This window comes from Pelodiscus sinensis, chromosome 4 (assembly GCF_052426305.1).
Source record: "Pelodiscus sinensis isolate ZL-2025 chromosome 4, ASM5242630v1, whole genome shotgun sequence".
Lineage (NCBI taxonomy): Eukaryota > Metazoa > Chordata > Testudines > Trionychidae > Pelodiscus > Pelodiscus sinensis.
The window spans coordinates 95,547,720-95,565,849 of record NC_143055.1 but is presented as its reverse complement, the minus strand read 5'-3'; the positions used below and the strand labels follow the sequence as shown (position 1 = coordinate 95,565,849).

Here is an 18,130-nt window from a genome sequence, read left to right as displayed (position 1 = left end):
CTGATGTTTGACACAAATGTTGTGTTGTCTTATTCTGATTTTACAAGAAAAAGAAAACTACCACTGGCACAAAGCATATAGAAAACGTGTCTATTTTTAATAAAAGTATTGGGAAAATGTACATTTAACTTTACCTTGTTTTGACTATTAATATGACCAAATTAAAATATTGTGTTAGCAATTTTAAACACAAGCATTTCTCTTTAAGCTATGTATCAGAGGGGTAGCCGTGTGAGTCTGAATCTGCAAAAGTGGCGAGGAGTCCTGTAGCACCTTATAAAGTGTTGGAGCATAAGCTTTCGTGGGCAAAGACCCACTTCGTCAGATGCCCACGAAAGCTTATGCTCCAACACTTCAGTCAGTCTATAAGGTGCCACAGGACTCCTTGCCGCTCTTTAAGCTATGTATCTTAATTGGAATGGAAGAGAATAATCTTGCTCATTCTCATACAAACACCTCTGACTTGCTTCCTCTTTGCTTTTTTTTGGTCTTCATTCCTTAAAAAAAATCCAGTCCTTGCTTATTGCACTTTCCAGTTTTTCTCATTGTTGTCTCTTTGCCTTTGTTTCTCTTACTGCTTTTTCTATTCATCCTTCATCTGTTCTTTCTCCTCCCTTTCCCTACTCTTTGAAAATGAATTACGGCTGACCTGCCTCCAAATTTCTGATTGGTCACTTCTGGAAGCCACACACTTTGCTATATAACTCTTTGTTCATGCTGAATAAGGATTAGAATTGTCCTAAATGATAGCATTACCAGTACAAGTTACTTCAGGGAACACAATACCAGCTGTTTATTTGTAATATCACTGTTCATTTTTTATTATGAGTTTGTTGTAAACCAGGAGAGGGAGAAAACAAATACTCTTCTGAAACAATTGTCAGGGGAAAAGTTAGTGTCATTTGGACAAGAAATTAAATTTTAACTTGTCTTTTACTTTTATATATATTTTAGGTGAGTATTCTAGATACAGGAGAAGTTTGTATGGAATTTCTAAAAGAACTCCATTCCCAACAGCTTGTGAAAGAAGTTCTCAGAATATCTTGTGATGGAAGTGTGGTGAGTAGTAATTTAACTTAAATTGAGCATTTCTATTTATTATAAATATCAAGTGACCTATACCATTAAACTATTCAGTATATTAAAAAATGAAAGTGATAGCTTTTAGCTATATTAGCCTTAATTGTATCTGTTCTGAACGCTTGTTATCCTTTAGATAAAAGTTGAATATTTTGCCTCAAGGATGGGAGTGCAATTGCAGAAATTTTCTTCTTGGCTAGTACAGCCTTTCAAATGCAAGTAGCAAACTGATTTGTTTCTGTTTTAAAGAAAACAGACCTCTGATTTTTATTTTAAAGCAAAAACTGGCTACATTGTTAGTTGAAACCTGCTGAAGTAAATTAAAATTTCATACATAGAGAAATAGTTAAGCCTTGAATTGTGTAACTTCCACCTGTAACTTTCTGAGGAGGAATATTGTAATATATGGTATAACAATATAACTATTGGATTTTTGTTAGATCACAGTTTATCATCCAAATGAAGGAAGAGGTTTCCTTCTTGATGATGCACCTCCTTCTCCTCCTGAAGATGTCCTTATGTACAGATTTGACAACTTGCCAGGTAGTATGAAACTTTTGTTTAAAAAATAGGGAGATGAAAAGTGTGGCTTTTGATAAACTTTGCTCATGGTAGGAATGAGTACTAGTTCAAATAGTTCATGTTGAATACAATGGAAAAAAAGCTTCATTTAGGAGCAAGACAAAAACTAGAGCTCTAATTGAAACATCTCTTTTGAAATATGAATGGTAGGTAGTATCCTGGTCTTCATTTAATGACTTGCTTATAAGAAATCAGACTTGGCCTATACTATACCATATGGGGGGGGTGTCAAGTTTGAGGCTTTTAAGACTTTTTTGGAATTCAGTGGTCAGAATTAAACTTGAGAGGGGGAACTGGTTTCCAACTAATCTTCAGACCAGGCACCCTAACATCTACCTTCTTTGTGGCCCTTGTTAAACATATTGACCGTGTGTCTTTTTCCAAGAATTCAACGCAGTACTTCTCCATCTATAATAACTGAGTACAGTATTTTACTGATTAGCAGCTTACATTTTATGTTAAAGATCATTCACCGAATTTACAAAAATCATCTTCAAAATATTTATAAAAGGTGTGTCTCTCTCTTCCAAATGTAAATAAATCGCTATTGTATGCTTTAAATGATATATGAATCTACAGGAATAACATATTTCACACAGGCCAGTACAGGATGTTCATATCTAACTTTAAAAAAAATATCAGGAGTGAGGCATTTAAATAGCTCTGTAAAATATTATTAGGTAAGCTCTTAAAAGCTGATTTCCGGGCCCCTAACCCCCCACTTCCAGCTAGCGACAATAACAGATTTCCATAAACAATTCATTATAATTTGTACATATATAATCTTCCTGCTGAATGAATAAATTAAAAGTTTTTAAATATTTTTTTTTAGAAAAGTACTGGAAAAAGTACCAGTATGCAGCCAAATTTGTACAGCTAGTAAGATCCAAAACGCCGAAAGTTACCTTCTATACAAGATATGCAAAGTGTATGCTGATGGAGAATTCACCCGTTGCAGATGTCGAAGTTTGTTTTTATGACGGTATGTAATCATATGGACTATCTTAGGCTTTTTATTGTAGCAATTAAAACTTTTATTAGCAAAGCTGTAGTGAAATCCTGGTGATCAAACAGAAACCTTGTGTAAAATCAAACTTTATTAAAAAATTTTGTCTTCGGAAATGTTCAGCATTTTTCTTAATTTAAAAAGAAAAAAGTATTAGAAATTTTTAAAGTACTGTATATATTTTAGCATTTTGTCAATTGGTCTTCATCCTAGCACACACAAGACATTTAAATAGTTAAGTTACAAAGTATGCTAGCTCCAGATTCAGTTATCCAGTGTTTTGAGCACATACCACAAGAGTGGTATTAAACTACCGCCACGCGCTTTGTGGATCATCTTCCTCCCGACTTGAGACTTGGTTCTCATTTTAAATGGATAAATAGTGTGCCTGTTCTTAGATTTTTTTTTTTTCTGTCACTTTATTTAGAAAGATTTGTAGCCTTTTTTTTTTTTTTTTTTTTTTTTTGTAGAAATCTCAAGAACAGGAGATCAATCATATCTGTAAGTTACTCACAAATAAAGTAAAGATTTCAGATCAAATTCTTTTCTGGTGTAAATAGGCAAAGCTGCTTTCCAATACAATTACTTAAATCTTAGTCCTTCCAAAGAAATAGTAGTACAGTAAAACTCCATTGGTCTGGCATCTGATGGTCTGGCACCATCAGGAACCCGGAAGTGCTCCGGGCAGCTGGACCATTGGAGCTGCTATGCCCCGGCTTCCCCGATTCAGCCGCGGCTGAATCGGGGAAGCCGGGGGCAGAGCAGCTGGAGTGCTGCTGGTAGGTCCCGTAGCGCTGCCCCTCGGCGCTGCGGGACCAACCCGGCAGCACCCCAGCTGTCCCCGATTCAGCCGCTGCTGAAACTGACCAGCAGCGGCTGAATCAGGGACGCCTGGGGCGGGGTGGGGGGATGCCACCCCAGACCCCTCATGGACCCTCCCTTCTGATAGTCCGGCATAGCTGAAAATCTGGCACCCCCTGGGTCCTAAAGGTGCCGGATTATCGGAAGTTTACTGTAATTACTTTTTTCTTAAATATGTAAGAACACAAATAGGTCTGTATTCAGGTAAATTTACTTCACTTTTCAATAGCTCTGTTGAGAAGAACAAGTTCCTGTTTTTGTTGTGTTTAAGTTGCCCCTTTCATTTCATTAAGACAAATAATTAATACAGTAAAACTCCAGTTGTTCGGCATCCAGTGGTCTGGCACTCCTGGGTTCCAGTTGGTGCCAGACTATCGGAAGTGCTATGGCCCTCACCTGAACGGCGCTGCAGGACCAACCCAGCAGCACTCCAGCTGCTCTGCCCCCTGGCTTCCCCAAGTCCGCCGCTGCTGAAACTGACCAGCAGCGGACTTGGGGAAGCCGGGGGCAGAGCTTCCCTAAGTCCGCCGCTGGTCAGTTCCATCAGCGGTAGACTTGGGGAAGCTGGGGGCAGAGCAGCTGGAGTGCTGCCTATGCTGTACAGTTCCCCGCCAACCCTTCTCCCTGCTCCCCCCCAACCCCTCATAACCCCTCTTCCGGTACTCTGGCATATCCAATAATCCGGCACCCCCTGGGTCCCAAAGGTGCCGGATTATCGGAAGTTTACTGTACATTATTCATGTGTTTCATAGTTGGAACACAAAGGCAATAACCAGTAATATTTCGCTTCATTATCTTGATGTCTTGAGTTGGAATATCTTCAACAGTGGTTCTCAGCCTGTCTAGGCTACTGTACACCTGATTTGTCTTGTGTACCCCAAATTTCATCTCACTTAAACTACTTGCTTACAAACTAATATATAAAAAACAAGTGGCACAGCACACAATTACTGAAAAATTGCTTACTTTCTCATTTTTACCATAAAATCTACTTTATATTTTGAAAAGTGAGTTTGTTTGAGGAAAATAGTCATACTTGAATTACCTACAGATAGCACATTTTGCATAAACAATCCTGCCACTTAAATTAGCTGAATGCACTACTTTTTACCTCAGAATATGCTGGGTGAAAGGTTTCAATAATAATTTTTTGTTTTTATCAGAAACAAGTCATGACTATTATAATTAGATTTCATAAAAATATTTGCTAACAGTTAAAATTAGAGTTGCCTATTCAACTGTCATTTTAGTGCCAAGAAAATTTGTATTGTTACAAAACTAATGTGAATTACAGAAAGAGTAATGGAAGATTTACAAGTTTGATTCAAATGTACTATGTATGGTAATTCAATAAAAAGAATAATGTTTGAAGCTGAAATCCTAAAAATTAAAAATCTATTGTTTTACTTCCCTGTTGCAAACACACTAATAATTCTATTACATATATATAATTTATTGAACCTTCCTATAAGTTTCAGGGGATAGCCAAGTTAGTCTCTACAGGATAAACTTAAAAAACAACAAATGGTCTGGTAGCGCTTTATAGACTAACAAAACATGTAGCTGGTATCATGAGCTTCGTGTGCACGGCCCACTTCTTCAGATGACCGGAGTTTTGAGTTTAGGATGTGCTTTTGGGTCTGCACATTCTAAACTCAAAACTCCAGTCATCTGAAGAAGTGGGCCGCGCACATGAAGCTCATGATACCAGCTACATGTTTTGTCTATAAAGCGCTACCAGACCATTTGTTGCTTAAGTTTATCCTCTAAGTGTAATCTACACGAAATGACTTTGCCCAATCAACACCTTGTTAGTTACAAAATGAATCACAACCCCAGGTAGAGAGATACTGTGTGTGTGTGTGTGTGTGTGTGTGTGTGTGTGTGTGTGTGTGTGTGTGTGTAATAAGGATGTTAAATATCGAGTAATTTACTAGTTGAGTAGTCAGTGTAATTTCCATCCACTAGTCGATGGGCTCTTCCGCATTCCTCCTTTGAAATGTACAAGATATTTCAAAGGAGAAATGCAGAACTCCATGTGTAGCCCAGGGCCAGCAGGAAGTCCCGCTGACTCCAGGCTGCATGTGGGTGTGCCAGCTTTGAAATATACAAGAGTCCCCAGCAGGGGCTCTTGTGCATTTCAAAATAGAAGCTCCCTCCTGGAGCTTGGGGTCAGCAGAGGACTCCCCCAGCTGATCCTGGGCTCCATGCAGCATTTTCCCAGAACCCGAGGTCATTTTCCCCAGAACCCAGCTGACCTCAGGCTCCATGCGGCGCTGCTGCTTTGAAACGCCACATGGAGCTGTTTTGAAATGTCGCTATGGCATTTCAAAGCACCAGGTACAGGCTCCGTGTGGTGCTGCTGTGCTTTTGAAGTACCCTCTCTTTCAAACTCCCCCTTTTGCTGTCATTATCTGATAGAGGCAGCAAAGTGAGGGGCAATCGACTAGTCAACTTGACTATCCGATAAGTATTTGTTTATCAGATAGTCGACTAGTCCTTAACATCCTTAGTATATAATATATAGCAGTATAAACAAGTCATTGTATGAAATTGTAGTTTGTACTGACTTTGTTATGGCTTTTCATGTAGCTTGTTGTAAAACTAAGCAAATATCTAGATGAGATGATGTACCCTCCAAAAATCTCTCTGAACTCTCAAGGGTACATAGACAGGTCCTGAACCAAGGGTATAACAATAAATGTTTAAGTAATTAAAGGTGAAGTAGATATGCTGTGTAATCTGGCTTGGATTTCATATATTTGTTCCTGTGTCTTTTTTGAATGCACAACATTTGCACAGGAACTATATCTAATACCAAATAGACACTAATACATTTATATGTTAACATTATAGTTGACCTATTTAAATTGCTTTTGATTTCTAGTAGATTCAGAGTTCATTTTGGAGTGAGTTAAAGGAGCTGATGTGATTCTCTTTGCAACAAGTCTTAAATGTGTTTTCTTGCCAATTAAGACAATTTCTGAAGGAATGTAGGTGTAATCAGGGCTTGACAAATGGTGATGAAAGCCACTCACCAGCCCCGCACTGCGCATGCGTAGGAGCTGCATGCGTGCGCCGCCAGTAAATGGGGCGCCGGGCTGAAATCTACTCGCCACGGGCAAGTAGATTCAATAGTTTGTCGAGCCCTGGGTGTAATAATTAACTGTACTTTTTAGCTATTGATATTTTCGAGAAATAGACAACTTTGTTTTCTATAGGGGCAAAAATACACAAGACATCAGGTATTATTCGAGTGATAGAAAAATCTGGAAAGTCTTACACTTTGAAGGAAGAAAGTGAAATTGGCCTGAAGAAGGATATACAAGTATATATGGATCATGCAAAGGAGGTAAAGATTTATTGTATTGACACGTGAGTCAAAGTCCACCTCTAAACTTATAGCCTTTTTCCATCGAAGTTGGCTCCTACTCTATTTTGTATCCTTTTATTGCCTACGATTCTCTTTTTGTTGTTGCTTTAAAAAAATGCAATCAGACTGTATTTGGATACGTAACTTTTATTGTAAATTAAAGATAATTGTGAAAAGAGCCTCTTGTTTTTTCTGCAAAGCAGTTTTGCAGATATATGAAGGAATTTCATTATGAGAAAAACACTGCTAATCTTAATAGAATACTAATTTATCAACCAACCTGCTAGGCTCTCCCTTTCAGGCCTCTTGTCTTCCAATAAGCAGTTAAGAATAATCACACCACCTATCTATAGGCTTAAGAAACCAAGAAGACATATCTACTATGTGCATTTCCACTCTCTATCCTCATTTTACTGCAAGCTTCCTGGACTAGGATCCTGCTTCTGTCTTGCTTAGGCCTGTGAGAAGGGAAAGGGGGGATGGCATGGACTCTGGATCTTGCTCTATGGGGCACTAAATGTGTGTCCATACAGAGTCTGATGCAAAGTCTCTTGAAAGTCAGTGGAATTCTAGCTAACTTCAGTGGGCTTGGATCAGGTGTATGGGGAGTGAGCACTTTTGAACTAAAGCAGAATGAGTTGAGCTCCCCCTAAAGGCCCAACAATATTTTTCTATCAACTGCAGCCTTGTCCAAACCAATTTTCTCTGTGCCAGTAAGGCTTAACAAGGCTGCTGCAAACACCAAGCACACCCATCACATTGCATATAGTCTTTTACTGATACTTATACAGCACTTGCATGTTCTGAATATAAACTCACTTTTTTCCAAAACCAGGGACACCGTATTTGTCTTGCATTGGAAGCTGCTGTTTTGGAAGAAGAAAAAAGGAGTGAAAGTGTTCCTTTTTTCCCCATAATTGTTGGAAGGTAAAGTTTATTTTTAATTGTAACAAAACTAGATGTATGTAAACACTTAAATTTCTGGTTTAATGGGCATGCCATTGATATAAAATACAATTAGATTGCATACAGGTGAGTTAAAGAAATCTAGGTCAGAAGATGTTGAACACATGTGAACTTCGAAATTCTTAATTGAATGGTACTGTAGAGTAGGTATGTTAATCGTGTATTTGTGTAAACATTTAACTGCTGAACATTTTTAAGCTCTTACACATTTACACACAGGAACAGGGATGGGTGGGAGCCACTGCTCGTGGGGAGCCGGCTTTTAAGCCATCTCACCGTGTTTACCAGCTCCCACCTGCCTCGCTACCTCTGAAAGAGAGGCAGCAATGAGGGAGGAGGAGGAGGGAGCAGGTGGCTCCACGGGGAAAGCTTCCTGCGTGTATTGGCAGGAAGGGGATGTGTGTGTGTATAACCATTAGGATTAACTGATGAGCCTGCGTTAAATGACTCCAGGTTTCTTGACAACGTCTGCTGCATTTTTATCTGAAGTGAGGACATTCACAAAGACCTTTATTTTTTGTGCTATTTTTAATTTCCAGGAAGCCAGGTAACACTGACTCTCCAAAGGCTTTGGCACCTCCCTCTCCGCTAGTGGGTGTAAACTGCACAGCGAGCGATACTATCTCAGTGGATAGAAGTACAGTTGTGAGCTCTACTCCTAGTCATGCTCCCAACATAAATCCTTCTGTAAGTAAACAAGTATGTAGACTTGAGGCTTGCAGTCTAGTTAGAATTCAAATACACTAAAATTACATTCAGATACAAAGGTATTTTTTTTTATGGAATTAACCTGTGTGCCTACCAGATTAGATTAGAAGCACAGTTAGATTTATAGAAATTGACAAGCCAAGAAATTGCAACTTTTGATCTTCAACTCATTTGTTCTGCTGAGGTTTTGTAGGAATCTGAAAGACATGTCATGCAGTATCTAACAGCAATATTAGTGTAGAGCAGTTTGATACTCTTACTTAAAAATTATTTTGCTAAACAGAAGTATTTTAATTACTGTAAAGTACTGTGGAAAAGCTGTCTGAGGCACATTCTGGTTTGGATGTGCTGGAAATGTAACACAGGATATTAACAAGCATTCAAACTGTGGTTCTGGGACATAACATCAAGGCTTTTTAACAGAGTGTACTTTGTCAAAAGTGTCTATAAAAAGCATATGTCTAGCATGTCAAAAGGCCCAATAAGCTTCAGTAACTGAATCAAAAAGTGGTTGTATCTTGTTGCCTTTTTCAAATGTTTGGTAGACACAAATGTTGCACACTGAGAGATTCAAAGAATAAAAACAACTTGGAATATTCTTCTCTTCTGTTAGTTTCTCTTTGTTAAATTATCATTCTTTTAATTAATATGGTCTGAAGCCTGTTTATGGAGTAGAGTCACTGCAGTTGTAACAGTAGGACACTCTCTAGTAAAGGGGAAATAGGCTTAAGTAGAAGGGGGAATCCGCTATCTCAAAGTACTTAAGTGGTAGAACAGTGTTAGTCCTTTAGTTGAGAGGATGAAAAAATACAGTAGAAAAGTATCATTTGCTGGTTTGTAACATATGCAAGCTGTAAAATAATTGAAGTACTAGGATGACACACATAGGAGACCAGGAATAAAGGAGCATAAACATCTAAAGTTTTTATTAATAAAACTGTAAGTGATCATGATCTTATCATTAGTAAGGACAATGGTTTTGTGCATTTCTTTGTGTTCTGTTTTTAGATATCATATGAAGGCTCTGCGTTCACAACTACCATTCCTGAAACAGTCTGCTTCTCCAATCAACAAAAGGACTGTAGTCCAAATTCCGCCCACCTTTTAAAGTCTGTCTTTGTGAAAAATGTTGGTTGGGCTTCTCAAGTGAGTAGTAAATTGATAAAGTAGAGAATTCCATATTTTCTTGAACTCTAAGTATATTTTTAAACTAGAAAAAATGAATTTGGAAAATGTATTTAATGTTCACTTTCAAGCAGGGAACACAGAGTAAGTCTCTTTAAACTACAGTTCTAGTCACTTTTTGAAGGCAAATAGGTTGGAAGGTACAAGAAAAGACAGGATGAGGGAAGGGAGGCTCAATATGAATAAGAAAGTAGTGTCTCAAGGCTAGGTGTCTATCTTAGTAGAGTAGTCCAGGTGCCCTACTTACCAAAGCTGAGCTTTAACTACCTATTCGATAATACATTAATTCCTTTCTCCTGTAGTTTTATTTATTTTTATATCCATATCCACTAGTTCTAGTTTTTTTCTGTAACAAGCTCTCTTCTAGAGGGGGGGGGGGGTGTGTGTGTGTGTGTGTGTGTGTGTGTGTGTGTGTGTGTGTGTGTGTGTGTAGTAGCCCAATGTCTGAGACTCTAATGCTATAGTATTACGAGTCACTTCGTGTGTGTGTGTGTGTGTGTGTGTGTGTGTGTGTGTGTGTGTATAGTAGCCCAATGTCTGAGCCTCTAATGCTATAGTATTACGAGTCACTTCTGGGGGGCACTGTTGCCTCATGCTGTGGTGCTTGGCTGGGTTCTGCGCCCCCATGCTGCATGGGAAGCACAGGGCCCAAACAGCCGCTTGCTCCTCTGCAGCGGCATGGCTGAGCGGCGCAGAACTCAGCTGAGCGCCATGGCAGGAGGGGAAGGGGACGGGGCGGTGAAGTACATGGCCCCGCACGTCACTAGGGTAGGGTAAAAAAAACCCAGACACGCTTGATTGGGAATGGGGCTAGCTGGAAAGAGGGGAGGGGCCAGAGGCAGCATAGCTGGCCAGGGGAGAACGGGGGAGGGGTGGCCAGCGGGAAGCAAAGCTGGTCGGGGATGGGCGTCGGGGGCAGTGAGGCTGGCCGTGGGAAATCGGGAGGAGCGGGGAGAGGGAATCGGCTGGCGGAGAGCCGGACTCACCCGGGTGCATGCATCCCCGACGGAGACAGAGGAGAGCGGAGAGAGAGTGAGAGGCAGGAGGAGACGAGAAATGGAGAGTGAGAGGCAGGAGGGAGAGAAGAGAAAGAGAGAGACGGAGAGCGAGGCAGAAGGTGGAGGAGAGTTGAGAGAGACAGAAGGCTCAGGAGAGAAGATTGATGTGGAGGAAAGACCAAAAAATCCCGTCTTATGATGGGCTAATTGGCGTGTGTGTGTGTGTGTGTGTGTGTGTGTGTATATATATATATATATATATATATATATAAAAAATCTCCAACTGAAGTAGTAGAGTCAACAAATACTAGCCTTTTTAAACAATCAGATGGGACTAAGTTAACAAACTAAAGGGCTATTGTTAATTTTTGTGCTTGTCATTAGTTGGCTATTTTGGAGGATGAATTAAGAGGGAATTTTCTATTCCTGCATGTGTAGTTTCTTTATGGTCTTTGTGCAAGAGTTTGGGGGGAGAGGGGAAATTTGTCATCATCCAGACATCATGAATTTGAGACCCTTCTGGTCCTAAATGAGTCTGTAAATTTGTATAGTAAATTGTCTAATCGTACTACATACTACAGAACCAATAGCCACAAAAACCAATCTTGTATTAGTTTTTGTGCAATTCTTAGCCAACTGTAGCACTACTAAATTTAAGAGTAAAATTTTCTAAAGTTCCTAAGTCCCATTTTTCAAACCTGCTTAATCCCTTTAAAAGACAATAAGGCTTTTTCTTCTAGGTAACTTAGGCACGTCTGAAAATTTTACCATAAATGTCTTAAAATAAGTACAGTGAAAGCTTTAACTGGCATTGCAGCACTGCCAGCTGACATCAGCAGACATCCCCCTCAGCCTGTTCTAGCACTACCTAACCCGTTGCTTAAGTATCTGGCACATTCAGTTACCTGGAAACTAGCATTCCCCCTGAGTGCCAGATGATAAAGCTTTCACTGTGGTTATAATGTACACTTTTTTAAAAATTAATTGAAGTTTTTCAAATTGTAATAACTTTGGACACTTATCTTATCAGTTGACTAGTGGAGCAGTATGGGTTCAGTTCAATGATGGATCCCAGTTGGTAGCACAAGCGGGTGTGTCTTCTATCACTTACACATCTCCAAATGGGCAGACAACAAGGTGAGTCTTAATTCTATAAGCATGTACGTTACATTCAAATAAAACGAAAATACAAGACTCTTCAATGCAAGATACTTTGCAGTTGTATATAATATTGACCTTTCACAGTTTGTGTATTTTTCAATTCCTACAAATGTTAACTTTGATTACTACATTATAGTAGGCAAAGAGCTGCTTTTAATTTCCTTATATGGAAATTTTCCCAGTCACTTGTGTGTGTAGATTAAAAAAAAAAAGTTTACTAGTATTGTAATAAAAAAAAACACACCCTACCCAAAGCGTGTACAACTTCATGTGTGTTTTGGCCATCAAATAAGCATAGGAATAACATATAGGACAATTATCACGGGTCAGCTCAGGCCAAGATGGGAATGCATTCCTTTCATATCTCACTTTTGATACGTGATAGTTACTTGTATTACTTACTCAGGGACTACAGGAAGCTTTAATGAAAAGAACTCTTATCTATCTTTCTGAAACCACATCCACAATTTACAAGTTCAGGGAATGCCCTAGTAAATAACTACTTTGAGTGAATGGACCAGCTGACCTTTTAACAGCTGATGTTCTATTTTGAGTCTCAAGTGACTGTAGCAAATATTTTATTGCTATTCAAAGAAAGTATGAAATTCCTAATGCAATATCAGTTTCGGTATTATATGGGCAGTTAGCTGCTTAACTTTTTTCACATAATTTGTATCCGATTATTACATAATTTACTCTACAACCCGGAACACAAGAATTCTACACCCAAATTCATATACAAGTACTAAGGGCATGTTTACACTAGGAAATTATTTCAAAATAACTCCCAAAATAACAATTGCTAAATAAGAGTTATTCCTCATTTCAAAATACAGTAAAACCTGTGTTATCCAGTACTCTTGGGAATTAGGGCATTCTGGTTATCTAAAAATTCCGATTATCTGAGGGTCCCATCAACCTAGCAAAAACCAATGGACAATAATAGTAAAACTCAAGCTTTTAATATTGATATTTTTGTAGTACGAGGCAGTTGGTCTTTCATTTCTATTTTGAGTTGAAGATAATTGGCTTAATTTTTTATTTAAGTACTAAGCATGATAAACCAAGCCAGGCCTGTGCACCTGAAGATGTGACAGTATTGTGGCTGGAGGCAATGCCAGTTAACAGAGTGCCAGATAACAAAGGTTTCACTATAGTAACTCCAGCTTTTCATAACTGGGTTGGTAGAGTGGATGTTCTGCTTACGGCTTCAAAATCAGTGTAGACCAGAGCTAAGTGACTTAACTTCAGAGAGGCTGAGAACCCACAACTCCTGAAACCAGGTTAAGGATCTCTAGATGTCAACTCAAGTTTGAAAATGTTTTTAGTCTTTAGTATTTTAATCTATTGAAATCGTATGGATGTTCTGGGCATAGAAATTGCTTTTGTTACTTACCTGTGTATCTTTCTCCACCTGCTAGGTATGGAGACAATGAGAAATTACCAGAATACATCAAAGAGAAGTTGCATTGTTTGTCTTCAATTCTTGTGATGTTTACCAATCCAGCTGGCCCTCGCTGACTAACATAAGGCAATTCTTTGGGCATGAAGGCTTAATGAATAACTTGCTGGCATTCAAGTAAAGTGACTGATTTATTCAGTTTACCACTCATAGTTCAGAAATTCTACTGGCTGCTAAACAGCAGGAAGGAAAGCCCATCATTTGTGAAATACATCTTTCAAATCCTGTAATATTTTCCTCGGATGACACAAGTGTTCTGCACGACTGATTCTGGGCAATCTCTGAGACTTAACCCATTATTTTTCAGGAATTCTTTACTTGAAAAATCAATTGGAAGTGTACATAAGGTTTTTGTATGTGTTTTCCCCACTGCTTAGTAGTCAATACTAGCAATTAAGGAGAAAGTATTTGTGCTATTGAAATATTTGTTACCTGTAAATATTTTATGTGGCTTACAAGTAATATATGTAAAAATATATTGTTTTATACTTGTTTTATATTTTTGTAGCAACAGCTTCTAATGAAATTTCCCTGCAAAAGCATTTTATATATAAAAATAAATGCAGTGGTAATTGTCCAGATCATTTGGTTTATTTAATGAAAAAGTTGTCTAAAGCATTCTCAGATGGTGACACACTGAGTAAAAGGTACAACTTCAGTTACATTCTGATACTGAACAACATCCACGTGCATATCGTCTGAATTTGGCCCACTGAGTCCAAGGGTGTATAGGGTCTAGAATAATGTAGCACTATATTATACAAATGTGAGGCTTTCTAGGCCATGCCTTCTAATTTGCATACTGATAGTGGAAAAATTCAAGTTGTGCCTACTCAGAATCGTTATCTAACTTGTACTTTGTTTGGATATAGATCTCCTCTGCATTTGGCCTCCTGCTCTTGTGCTGAATTGTATTCTTAAGTTTGCTGAAGGGAAATTTTCAAAATGTTGTAAGTACTACATCAGTCAACTCTTGCATTGTAAATGCTGTTACACAGGTTGACTCTCCCAAATCTGGGACAGTGGTCTGGCAACATGCTGAAGTCAAAGCCCCAGGAGTGAGAGCCAGCTGGGAGAATGCAGGATCTGCAGAATCCTGGCTAGTCCTGCAGTGGCTAGGCAGGGAAACCCTTGGTGTCAGCAGAGCCAGGTGGCGTTGGGGAGCCTCCATCCTGGCCAGGGAACCCCGGTTTCAGTGGGGTCAGGCAGCTGGAGAGCACCTGGCAGCAGGATCGTTAGTGGCTAGACAGCTGTGGCTGGAGAAGTCCTGGAACTCCCTGGGAGCAGTGGACAGGAAACCCCCGGTAGTAATGGGGCTACAGGAGCCCTGGGCAGCGGGGCCAGGTGGCAGCAGCGAAGTCCCAGGGGGCAACAGAACCAATGGCAGTTTGAGAGCCCCAGAGAGAAGGTGTCGGCAGCAGGGCAGCCAGTAGGGGAGCACAGACCTCCCCCAGTCCAGCAAGCTCTCTAGTCTAGGACAGCTCATGTCCCAAGGGTGCCAAATGAGAGAGGTCCAACCTGTAGTTCAAAATATAGCTAGAGTTAGGTTTTTCCCTATATCAGACAATGCACGTTCTGGGATGTGTGATCTAAATCAGCCATTTAAGTGGAATCAGAGCACAATTCTGTTTAATTTTTTAAAATATAAACATACTACTTTAGTGTCATTTTAATTTTAGTTGGCAACTGTGGCACAATGAATTAGTACACAAAAAATACAGGAACTTTATTTTTGAGTCAATAATAGATTCTTAAAATGAAGTAATAAATATTTAATTGCACCTTTTAGAACAGGGAGAACTTACTGATCAAACTTTCTGCTTAGTACCAGAAAAAGCAGCAGGTGTCTAGATTTACAAGTGAAGACTTTTTAAAGTGGGCAGGATCTCAAAGCTGCTAAAGAAGAACAGCTTTAACTTATCTACTATAACTGTGGAAATGGGTAGATGTACTGATCTCAGATCAGTGTCAGTAAAATAAAGGAATATTTGAAGTAATCAAATTCGTGTGAATTCAGCTCCAGCTAGGGTGAGTGGCCTAATATAGTAACCTCTTTGGGATAAATTCAGAGCTTGCTCACTGTTAGTTTGTCATGAACTAAGTTTTAGAAATGATTTCTCAAACAGAGGTAGATTAAAGTAAATCTACCTTATGAAGTAAAATAGGTGTGTCTATACTCAGTCACATGTTCTTCACATGAAAGGGTGTCCCATATGCTTGTATGGGGGTGTGCAGAGGAGGGATAGAAGCCCTAAAGTTGCATATCTTTACAGCCTTAAAGCTAATAATGAAAGTGTGGTTGGCCACTCTTGGAATTGCTTGGATGGTGGGAAGGACACATGGTGATGGGTCTTAAAAAGAATGGCAATCTGACATTTCTCAATATTAATAAAGCAACTGTTTTTCTACTTTCACTTGAATTAGCTCGTATGCACATGTATTACTTAAATGCATTATGAAATGCTCAAATTTACAAGGTTATGCTGTAAGATTTTGGTCAGTTGTCATGAAATTACAGTATCTTCAAGCATTTATATAGGTTACATGGTAATTACCCTCTACTCAAGTCACCTGACTGCTTTTTGAGAATCCTATCCTTATTGCACATCCAACAGAGGGAGATTACTTATTCATTGAATAAATATGGAGATGCTGTAGGAAAGATATGTAGGTATTTGTCTCTTACAATTTACATACATATGTAAACTACAAATAATTGGTCTTTAGATTTTTGCCTTCATTTAAAGGGCTTTGAACAGATTTGGTTACTGGGATGGCTGGCTGCCTTAGTTTCATGTTTTTAAATGCAGCATACATGCCCAGAACACTATCATCCTTTAAATAAATGAATATAATTGGCAAAACCACCCAATTATCCTTTTAATTAAAAGATTATGCAGGGGTGTATGTGCTCTAGAGAATGGATTTTAATAATCTAAACTTTACTTCTACTCAATTCATGCTTTACCTTAAATTCTTCCTTTTCTCTAAGTGAGGTTAAGTTACTCAGTTTCAAAGTAAATCTCAGATTTATGGTCTTGTGAAACAAACAGGACTTGTGATTTAAACAGTTAAGCATACTACTTTTTCCTTGCCTATTGCAAAATATATTTACCATTTCTGTATACTAGGAAATGTATTTTCCAACACTCAGCGTACCTCTACGTAACATTGAAGCTTACCCTTTGAGCCTGAAATTCTTCTAGCATCTGTTTTGGGTCAAGGCAAAAGTGTCCCTAAGTTAATTGTAGCTATTGTTCATCTCAATGTATTGCTCAATTTTCATTTTAATGGTAAGAATCTATTGGGAATATTGGAAGCTTTTGTATGTACTGGGTTCTTCACTTACCTAACTTCCAGCCCATAACATTAGGTCAAGTCTCACTTGTGCTCAACTTTTATTCATTTTATCCTATGACTTGTCTCCAGGACTAGTGGTCATTCCATTGATGTGTGATTTAGTAGGCTTAGGGGAAGACCTGCTAAACGAACTGTCCCTCACTCTCTTATTGACTGGAACAAGAAGAGCAAGGGAAATCAACAGGAGAATTTCTCCTGTTGACAGTGTAGTATGGATTAGGCATGTGACATTTTAACCATATAAGTTAGTTCATTACACACTTACACCTTGTGGTAAGCTCCATTAATTTATACTGCTAACTCAAATTGCATAGCTTAAATTTACTTTTCCCCATAAGGTAGCCCTGTCCTATATTTCAGTCCTGTTAAGCATTCTGTTTGAAAATGGAAAGATCACATTAGCCTTCTTTAGTGGTTTGGAGGACAACAACTGAGTACTCCTGGGGTCAGCTAAAAGTTTTGTTTCAAAACAAAATGAAGTGGAGGAGACTTGTAGATGATATATGCTTCATTGGGAGTACAAGGGTTGAAGTGGTACTTCTGCTGTATCTGCTTATCAGATCAAACAAACCTGAGATGTTTGATTTAGAGTTGCTCTGTTACTATTCAAGATGAAATGACTACCCTACCTTTCTGATCAGCTAAAGTAAGCCTTGCTTTAGCATCTCTGTAGCATAAGATCATCTCTTGCAGTGGTTAAACCACAGCACTGCAGATAGCATTTATAATAAATGACAAACTTGCCTGCTATTCCAGTAAAAAATGTACCAAAAGTGCAGAATGCTTACCCTGTTAACTGAATGCTTTTTAAAATAAATAGGTCATATTATACACTTACGGTAGCTGTATCCAGATGTAGGCATATGCCCAGAGAGGGAAATAAAGAACCAGTGCAAGTGATTTATAAAACAGGCATCAACTTATTTTCTGAAATACCAAGCCATTATACTGCCATCCTTACTTCAGATAGAACTTAATCAAATTAGTTATTTTTATTTACATACCTTAAATATTAAGGCACATGGAAGAGTGGCATAGTTTGAGTAGCTAGAAAGAGTAAAGAGATATTTACTAGCAAGCATTGTCAACCTATGATAAGAGTGGCACAGCATCCTGCTATGGGTTAGTGGTGCAATAAACTACTATGCATTTTTAGCTAGAGGAAAAAGTCAAGTATCTATGCATATGTAGGTAACACAAGATAACTTATTCTCTCAACAGTCTGCTAGGTAGGAATGCATAGAACATAATAGGCCATGCCTCACCCCGTTTGTAAGTAGGGATCCAATGTAAGTCAGATCCATGTAACCCAGGGACTGCCTGTACATTCAAATGTAAGTACAATATTCTAATTGATTTATTGTCAAATGAGTAAGTAAACTAAGTAA

General features: G+C 38.7%; 1 protein-coding gene across 2 annotated transcripts in view; it reads left to right on the top strand.

Annotated features, from left to right (window-relative positions):
- Positions 1 to 13,963, top strand: part of PLK4 (polo like kinase 4) — a 28,533-nt gene extending 14,570 nt beyond the window's left edge. For both annotated transcript variants that reach the window (XM_006131789.5, XM_075929878.2), the window contains exons 8-16: positions 955 to 1,059; positions 1,521 to 1,623; positions 2,495 to 2,644; positions 6,751 to 6,881; positions 7,738 to 7,829; positions 8,408 to 8,555; positions 9,585 to 9,722; positions 11,790 to 11,896; positions 13,342 to 13,963. In XM_006131789.5, the coding sequence (XP_006131851.3) occupies positions 955 to 1,059; positions 1,521 to 1,623; positions 2,495 to 2,644; positions 6,751 to 6,881; positions 7,738 to 7,829; positions 8,408 to 8,555; positions 9,585 to 9,722; positions 11,790 to 11,896; positions 13,342 to 13,441 (1,074 nt within the window). In that variant the 3' untranslated portion in view covers positions 13,442 to 13,963. The remainder of the gene's footprint in view (positions 1 to 954; positions 1,060 to 1,520; positions 1,624 to 2,494; positions 2,645 to 6,750; positions 6,882 to 7,737; positions 7,830 to 8,407; positions 8,556 to 9,584; positions 9,723 to 11,789; positions 11,897 to 13,341) is intronic.
- Positions 13,964 to 18,130: the final 4,167 nt, after the last annotated feature.